This window comes from Dendropsophus ebraccatus, chromosome 2, assembly GCF_027789765.1.
Source record: "Dendropsophus ebraccatus isolate aDenEbr1 chromosome 2, aDenEbr1.pat, whole genome shotgun sequence".
NCBI lineage: Eukaryota > Metazoa > Chordata > Amphibia > Anura > Hylidae > Dendropsophus > Dendropsophus ebraccatus.
Genome location: NC_091455.1, coordinates 3,054,758 through 3,064,601, shown reverse-complemented (window position 1 = coordinate 3,064,601; position 9,844 = coordinate 3,054,758). Strand labels below are relative to the sequence as shown.

General features: G+C 47.7%; 1 protein-coding gene across 2 annotated transcripts in view; it reads left to right on the top strand.

Annotated features, from left to right (window-relative positions):
• Positions 1-9,844, top strand: part of LOC138782923 (alanine aminotransferase 2-like) — an 86,695-nt gene that overhangs the window by 3,819 nt on the left and 73,032 nt on the right. The window contains exons 2-3 of one of the 2 annotated variants that reach the window (XM_069956917.1): positions 1,294-1,365; positions 4,952-5,091. In XM_069956917.1, coding sequence (XP_069813018.1) covers positions 4,969-5,091 — 123 coding nt within the window. In that variant the 5' untranslated portion in view covers positions 1,294-1,365; positions 4,952-4,968. Of the gene's footprint in view, positions 1-1,258; positions 1,366-4,951; positions 5,092-9,844 lie in introns of those variants that run through there. The other variant, XM_069956916.1, reaches the window with a different exon arrangement.

Here is a 9,844-nt window from a genome sequence, read left to right as displayed (position 1 = left end):
ATTATATAGAGACTGTACGGTAACGTGTTCTGTATTATATAGAGACTGTACGGTAATGTGTTCTGTATTATATAGAGACTGTACGGTAACGTGTTCTGTATTATATAGAGACTGTACAGTAATATGTTCTGTATTATATAGAGACTGTACAGTAACGTGTTCTGTATTATATAGAGACTGTACGGTAACGTGTTCTGTATTATATAGAGACTGTACGGTAACGTGTTCTGTATTATATAGAGACTGTACAGTAATGTGTTCTGTATTATATAGAGACTGTACAGTAATGTGTTCTGTATTATATAGAGACTGTACGGTAACGTGTTCTGTATTATATAGAGACTGTACAGTAATGTGTTCTGTATTATATAGAGACTGTACAGTAATGTGTTCTGTATTATATAGAGACTGTACAGTAATGTGTTCTGTATTATATAGAGACTGTACGGTAACGTGTTCTGTATTATATAGAGACTGTACAGTAACGTGTTCTGTATTATATAGAGACTGTACAGTAACGTGTTCTGTATTATATAGAGACTGTACGGTAACGTGTTCTGTATTATATAGAGACTGTACAGTAACGTGTTCTGTATTATATAGAGACTGTACAGTAACGTGTTCTGTATTATATAGAGACTGTACAGTAATGTGTTCTGTATTATCCAGAGACTGTACAGTAACGTGTTCTGTATTATATAGAGACTGTACAGTAACATGTTCTGTATTATATAGAGACTGTACAGTAACGTGTTCTGTAATATATAGAGACTGTACAGTAATGTGTTCTGTATTATATAGAGACTGTACGGTAACGTGTTCTGTATTATATAGAGACTGTACAGTAACGTGTTCTGTATTATATAGAGACTGTACAGTAACGTGTTCTGTATTATATAGAGACTGTACAGTAACGTGTTCTGTATTATATAGAGACTGTACAGTAACGTGTTCTGTATTATATAGAGACTGTACAGTAATGTGTTCTGTATTATATAGAGACTGTACAGTAATGTGTTCTGTATTATATAGAGACTGTACAGTAACGTGTTCTGTATTATATAGAGACTGTACGGTAACGTCACACCTGAGACCGTCACAGGTGTGACAGATCAGACTACAGACCGCCAGTCACGGGGTTGGGTTCTGTCCTGGCAGTAAGAGGGTTAATCGGTTTTCCGGTTACTTGATTACTCGGTTACTCAGTTACTCATATATTCGGTTCCTCAGTTACTTTGCTCTCCCTGAGATCCTCCGGTCAGTCATTAACTCTTTGGGGTAATGTCTCTCCAGGGCTGAAGACGCCTTCTGTCAGTGTCTCGGATTCTTCCTGACTCACAGCTCCAGACCCTCTGCTCCAAACAGGTAAGTGACTCCTTCCTTGTATAGTTTATGTTCGGGGGTCCCCAGTCTCTGGCAGTCCTATGGAAGTCTACAGTGATACATTGTAACAAACCCTCAGTTACATAGCAGCAACCCCCATCATCCACCATTAACGGGGGTTGGGTGCAGGGGGAAACTTCACCAAACCTGGAATCACATGACACAGATCTTATAATGAATGACCGATGACCCCCGGATTACATGGTAACCACATCACACCATATTAGTAGTGTAATATAGGGGTGTCAGGTATAATATGGGGGCTGGTCAGGGGTGATTCTAGCCTCTCTGCTGCCCGAGGCGAACTATAGAATGACGCCCCCCCCCCGTCAATCCGCCCACATTATAATCCACTACTGCCCCCCCCACTGCTGTCCCCAATAAACATAATGTTTAATCCCTTTCTGCACAGAGGATGTCAGGAGAGGAGGGGGCTAATCCTATAGGAGAGGTCCCAGCAGCACAGAGGATGTCAGGAGAGGAGGGGGCTAATCCTATAGGAGAGGTCCCAGCAGCACAGAGGATGTCAGGAGAGGAGGGGGCTAATCCTATAGGAGAAGTCCCAGCAGCACAGAGGATGTCAGGAGAGGAGGGGGCTAATCCTATAGGAGAAGTCCCAGCAGCACAGAGGATGTCAGGAGAGGAGGGGGCTAATCCTATAGGAGAAGTCCCAGCAGCACAGAGGATGTCAGGAGAGGAGGGTGCTGATCTTTTAGGAGATGGTCCCCCTCTTTCTCCCCTCCCTTATAGATGGTCCCCCTCTTCCCCCTCTTCCCCCCCTACCTTATAGATGGTCCCCCTCTTCCCCCTCTTCCTTATAGATGGTCCCCCTCTTCCCCCTCTTCCCCCCCTCCCTTATAGATGGTCCCCCTCTTCCCCCTCTTCCCCCCCTACCTTATAGATGGTCCCCCTCTTCCCCCCCTCCCTTATAGATGGTCCCCCTCACCCTTCCCCCCCCCCCCCCCCCCCCCCTGCACAGCAGATAAAACAAAAAACAGCACACAACACACCTGCCCTCCGTTCCCCCGTCGAGCCTCTCTGGTCTGGTCCCGGCTGATGTGCGGCTGCCCGTGGTGTCCCGTCCTGTCCCCGGCAGCGCGCGCATCACAGAGCTCCCCGTGTGCCTGTGGCTGTGACTTCCGGCGCACGGGGATCTCTCTGATGCGCGTTCTGCCGGGGACAGGATGGGACTCCGGTACATGGTACAATCAGTGGCGGATTATAATGTGGGCGGCCGCCCGAACCGCTCATATTATAATCTGCCACTGAATGCCGCCCCCATGAAGACAGCTGGTGGCGCCGCCTGAGGCAGACGACTCAGGTCGCCTCATCATTGCAGCGCCACTGGGGCTGGTATAGTATTGGGGTGTCAGGTATAATATGGGGGGCTGGTATAGTATTGGGGTGTCAGGTATAATATGGGGGGCTGGTATAGTATTGGGGTGTCAGGTATAATATGGGGGGCTGGTATAGTATTGGGGTGTCAGGTATAATATGGGGGGCTGGTATAGTATTGGGGTGTCAGGTATAATATGGGGGGCTGGTATAGTATTAGGGTGTCAGGTATAATATGGGGGGCTGGTATAGTATTGGGGTGTCAGGTATAATATGGGGGGCTGGTATAGTATTAGGGTGTCAGGTATAATATGGGGGGCTGGTATAGTATTAGGGTGTCAGGTATAATATGGGGGGCTGGTATAGTATTGGGTTGTCAGGTATAATATGGGGGGCTGGTATAGTATTGGGGTGTCAGGTATAATATGGGGGGCTGGTATAGTATTAGGGTGTCAGGTATAATATGGGGGGCTGGTATAGTATTGGGGTGTCAGGTATAATATGGGGGGCTGGTATAGTATTGGGGTGTCAGGTATAATATGGGGGGCTGGTATAGTATTGGGGTGTCAGGTATAATATGAGGGGGGGCTGGTATAGTATTAGGGTGTCAGGTATAATATGGGGGGCTGGTATAGTATTGGGGTGTCAGGTATAATATGAGGGGGGGCTGGTATAGTATTAGGGTGTCAGGTATAATATGGGGGGCTGGTATAGTATTAGGGTGTCAGGTATAATATGGGGGGCTGGTATAGTATTGGGGTGTCAGGTATAATATGGGGGGCTGGTATAGTATTGGGGTGTCAGGTATAATATGGGGGGCTGGTATAGTATTGGGGTGTCAGGTATAATATGGGGGGCTGGTATACTATTAGGGTGTCATAATATGGGGGGCTGGTATAGTATTGGGGTGTCAGGTATAATATGGGGGGCTGGTATACTATTAGGGTGTCAGGTATAATATTAGGGGCTGGTATAGTATTGGGGTGTCAGGTATAATATGGGGGGCTGGTATAGTATTGGGGTGTCAGGTATAATATGGGGGGCTGGTATAGTATTGGGGTGTCAGGTATAATATTGGGGACCTGGTATAGTTTTGGGGTGTCAGGTATAATATGGAGGGCTGGTATAGTATTGGGGTGTCAGGAATAATATGGGGGGCTGGTATAGTATTGGGGTGTCAGGTATAATATTGGGGGACCTGGTATAGTATTGGGGTGTCAGGTATAATATTGGGGGACCTGGTATAGTTTTGGGGTGTCAGGTATAATATGGAGGGCTGGTATAGTATTGGGGTGTCAGGAATAATATGGGGGGGCCAGGGTATGAGGGGGGCGGGGTAATCAGGTGGGGTCAGGTGACAGCGCCCAGGGGGTGAGGGGGCGGGGCAATCAGGTGGGGTCAGGTGACAGCGCCCAGGGGGTGAGGGAGCGGGGCAATCAGGTGGGGTCAGGTGACAGCGCCCAGGGGGTGAGGGGGCGGGGCAATCAGGTGGGGTCAGGTGACAGCGCCCAGGGGGTGAGGGGGCGGGGTAATCAGGTGGGGTCAGGTGACAGCGCCCACGGGGTGAGGGGGGCAGGGTAATCAGGTGGGGTCAGGTGTATAGTGTAATATCGGGGTATCAGGTATATTATAGGGGTGTCTGGTGTAATATCGGGGTATCAGGTATATTATAGGGGTGTCTGGTGTAATATCGGGGTATCAGGTATATTATAGGGGTGTCTGGTGTAATATCCCGTGTCTGGTATATTATAGGGGTGTCTGGTATATTATAGGGGTGTCTGATGTAATATCGGGGTGTCAGGTATATTATAGGGTTGTCAGGTGTAATATCGGGGAATCAGATATATTATAGGGGTGTCAGGTATAATATCGGGGTATCAGGTATATTATAGGGGTGTCTGATGTAATATCGGGGTGTCAGGTATATTATAGGGTTGTCAGGTATAATATCGGGGTATCAGGTATATTATAGGGGTGTCTGGTGTAATATTGGGGGGTCAGGTATATTATAGGGGGGTCTGGTGTAATATCGGGGTGTCTGGTATATTATAGGGGTGTCTGGCATATTATAGGGGTGTCTGATGTAATATCGGGGTATCAGGTATATTATAGGGGTGTCTGGTGTAATATCGGGGTATCAGGTATATTATAGGGGTGTCTGGTGTAATATTGGGGGGTCAGGTATATTATAGGGGTGTCTGGTGTAACATCGGGGTGTCTGGTATGTTATTAGATCTTGCAGGACCCAGGATGACGCCCTGGAAGAAGCTGCTGACGCTGGAGTCAATGAATCAGAGGGTCCGAGCTGCCAAGGTCCCGATCTTAGGACCCCTCCCCCTCCGGGCTGCCGAGATCCAGAGGGAAATCCAAGAGGTAATGACATCATCATATGTCACAGTATACTATACCGGATCCCCCCAAAGTATAATATACCGGATCCCACCAAAGTATAATATACCGGATCCCACCAAAGTATAATATACCGGATCCCACCAAAGTATAATATACCGGATCCCCCCAAAGTGTAATATACCGGATCCCCCCAAAGTGTAATATACCAGATCCCACCAAAGTGTAATATACCGGATCCCCCCAAAGTATAATATACCGGATCCCCCCAAAGTATAATATACCGGATCCCCCCAAAGTATAATATACCGGATCCCCCCAAAGTGTAATATACCGGATCCCACCAAAGTGTAATATACCGGATCCCACCAAAGTGTAATATACCGGATCCCCCCAAAGTATAATATACCGGATCCCCCCAAAGTATAATATACCGGATCCCCCCCACAGTATAATATACCGGATCCCCCCCCCACAGTATAATATACCGGATCCCCCCCCACAGTATAATATACCGGATCCCCCCCCCCACACACAGTATAATATACACAAAATATAATATACCGGATCTCTCTAAAACCCCCCCCCACACACACACACACTATAATATACCAGATCCCCGAAAGTATAAAATACCGGATCTTCCCCCCCCCCCCACATTATAATATACCAGCCCCCCCCCTCCCCCCCGCACACAAACACACACACGGTATAATATACCGGATCCCTGGTGTAGCAGTCCAGATTATACCCGAGTATAAAATAGCCTAGGCCAGACTATACCCCGGGGTGTAACATAGCCTAGGCCAGACTATACCCCGGGGTGTAACATAGCCTAGGCCAGACTATACCCCGGGGTGTAACATAGCCTAGGCCAGACTATACCCCGGGGTGTAACATAGCCTAGGCCAGACTATACCCCGGGGTGTAACATACAGACTATACCCCGGGGTGTAACATACAGACTATACCCCGGGGTGTAACATAGCCTAGGCCAGACTATACCCCGGGGTGTAACATACAGACTATACCCCGGGGTGTAACATAGCCTAGGCCAGACTATACCCCGGGGTGTAACATACAGACTATACCCCGGGGTGTAACATACAGACTATACCCCGGGGTGTAACATAGCCTAGGCCAGACTATACCCCGGGGTGTAACATACAGACTATACCCCGGGGTGTAACATAGCCTAGGCCAGACTATACCCCGGGGTGTAACATAGCCTAGGCCAAACTATACCCCGGGGTGTAACATACAGACTATACCCCGGGGTGTAACATAGCCTAGGCCAGACTATACCCCGGGGTGTAACATAGCCTAGGCCAAACTATACCCCGGGGTGTAACATACAGACTATACCCCGGGGTGTAACATAGCCTAGGCCAGACTATACCCCGGGGTGTAACATAGCCTAGGCCAGACTATACCCCGGGGTGTAACATACAGACTATACCCCGGGGTGTAACATACAGACTATACCCCGGGGTGTAACATAGCCTAGGCCAGACTATACCCCGGGTTGTAACATAGCCTGGGCCAAACTATACCGCGGGGTGTAACATAGCCTAGGCCAGACTATACCCCGGGGTGTAACATACAGACTATACCCCGGGGTGTAACATAGCCTAGGCCAGACTATACCCAGGGGTGTAACATAGCCTAGGCCAAACTATACCCAGGGGTGTAACATAGCCTAGGCCAAACTATACCCCGGGGTGTAACATACAGACTATACCCCAGGGTGTAACATAGCCTAGGCCAGACTATACCCCGGGGTGTAACATAGCCTAGGCCAGACTATACCCCGGGGTGTAACATAGCCTAGGCCAGACTATACCCCGGGGTGTAACATAGCATAGGCCAGACTATACCCCGGGGTGTAACATAGCCTAGGCCAAACTATACCCTGGGGTGTAACATAGCCTAGGCCAGACTATACCCCGGGGTGTAACATAGCCTAGGCCAGACTATACCCCGGGGTGTAACATAGCCTAGGCCAGACTATACCCCGGGGTGTAACATAGTCTAGGCCAGACTATACCCCTCTTTCTTTTTATCCTATACAAAAAGACAGGGGTATAATAAATAACCAAATTAAATTGTATTATTCTATGATTATTATTTGGTGACACCTTTTTAATATTTTTTAATACTAACATCCACTGATGGTCTGACATTTCCCCAGCTCTTCCTCCCATTTTCTAGGACTCTTCACCTTCATATTTCACCTCTCTCAGACTTCTATCCCTTTCTGTAAATAACTCTTATTGTGGCTGGGGTCTCCTGTACCATAGATATCTCTGTATCTTTAGTTCTCATATTTGCATGGTACAAGGCTACAGGATTCTATCCAACCATTGTCTGATACCATTGTTTCCTTGCCAAGTTTTTATCTCTCCATTCACAAATCAATCACTTATTTGGTTTATTCTCGCTTTACTAGGTTCCACTAAAATGTTTAACTTATGAAACTCATCCAAATTTATATTATACCAAATTGCCGAAAAACTCAACCCCCTTTTTATCTTCAAAACTTCTTTTACTTCCTCCCAGATCGGAGACAGTAAATATACCGACGGGAACAAACTCCACTTTTATCTTTTAATTGACCTGATTGTGAGAGCTTCCAAATGTTCTCAAACCTTCCCTCAGAACCTGCCAATAGATCTGAGTGCCAATCCCCTTTATCCTCTTCCCATATAGTGTTAGGTTGTGCTGCCAAAAAATATAGTTTCATATCTGGAAGGGCAAAACCTCCTTTTTCAAGGGGGACTGGTTTTCTCACTTTATCTCGAATTTGTTGAAAAGTGCGCAGATTTTTGAGCAGCATTGAGCTGACAGTAGGTGGCGCTGTCCCATCAGCTTACATTATACTGACAGTAGGTGGCGCTGTCCCATCAGCTTACATTATACTGACAGTAGGTGGCGCTGTCCCATCAGCTTACATTATACTGACAGTAGGTGGCGCTGTCCCATCAGCTTACATTATACTGACAGTAGGTGGCGCTGTCCCATCAGCTTACATTATACTGACAGTAGGTGGCGCTGTCCCATCACATTACATTATACTGACAGTAGGTGGCGCTGTCCCATCAGCTTACATTATACTGACAGTAGGTGGCGCTGTCCCATCAGCTTACATTATACTGACAGTAGGTGGCGCTGTCCCATCAGCTTACATTATACTGACAGTAGGTGGCGCTGTCCCATCAGCTTACATTATACTGACAGTAGGTGGCGCTGTCCCATCACCTTACATTGTACTGACAGTAGGTGGCGCTGTCCCATCAGCTTACATTATACTGACAGTAGGTGGCGCTGTCCCATCAGCTTACATGAAACTGACAGTAGGTGGCGCTGTCCCATCAGCTTACATTATACTGACAGTAGGTGGCGCTGTCCCATCAGCTTACATTATAATGACAGTAGGTGGCGCTGTCCCATCAGCTTACATTGTACTGACAGTAGGTGGCGCTGTCCCATCACATTACATTATACTGACAGTAGGTGGCGCTGTCCCATCAGCTTACATTGTACTGACAGTAGGTGGCGCTGTCCCATCAGCTTACATTGTACTGACAGTAGGTGGCGCTGTCCCATCAGCTTACATTATACTGACAGTAGGTGGCGCTGTCCCATCAGGTTACATTATACTGACAGTAGGTGGCGCTGTCCCATCAGCTTACATTATACTGACAGTAGGTGGCGCTGTCCCATCAGCTTACATTGTACTGACAGTAGGTGGCGCTGTCCCATCAGCTTACATTATACTGACAGTAGGTGGCGCTGTCCCATCAGCTTACATTGTACTGACAGTAGGTGGCGCTGTCCCATCAGCTTACATTGTACTGACAGTAGGTGGCGCTGTCCCATCAGCTTACATTGTACTGACAGTAGGTGGCGCTGTCCCATCAGCTTACATTATACTGACAGTAGGTGGCGCTGTCCCATCACATTACATTATACTGACAGTAGGTGGCGCTGTCCCATCAGCTTACATTATACTGACAGTAGGTGGCGCTGTCCCATCAGGTTACATTATACTGACAGTAGGTGGCGCTGTCCCATCAGCTTACATTATACTGACAGTAGGTGGCGCTGTCCCATCAGCTTATATTATACTGACAGTAGGTGGCGCTGTCCCATCACCTTACATTGTACTGACAGTAGGTGGCGCTGTCCCATCAGCTTACATTGTACTGACAGTAGGTGGCGCTGTCCCATCAGCTTACATTGTACTGACAGTAGGTGGCGCTGTCCCATCAGCTTACATTATACTGACAGTAGGTGGCGCTGTCCCATCAGCTTACATTATACTGACAGTAGGTGGCGCTGTCCCATCACATTACATTATACTGACAGTAGGTGGCGCTGTCCCATCAGCTTACATTGTACTGACAGTAGGTGGCGCTGTCCCATCAGCTTACATTGTACTGACAGTAGGTGGCGCTGTCCCATCAGCTTACATTGTACTGACAGTAGGTGGCGCTGTCCCATCAGCTTACATTGTACTGACAGTAGGTGGCGCTGTCCCATCAGCTTACATTATACTGACAGTAGATGGCGCTGTCCCATCAGCTTACATTGCACTGACAGTAGGTGGCGCTGTCCCATCAGCTTACATTATACTGACAGTAGGTGGCGCTGTCCCATCAGCTTACATTATACTGAGAGTAGGTGGCGCTGTCCCATCAGCTTACATTATACTGACAGTAGGTGGCGCTGTCCCATCACATTACATTATACTGACAGTAGGTGGCGCTGTCCCATC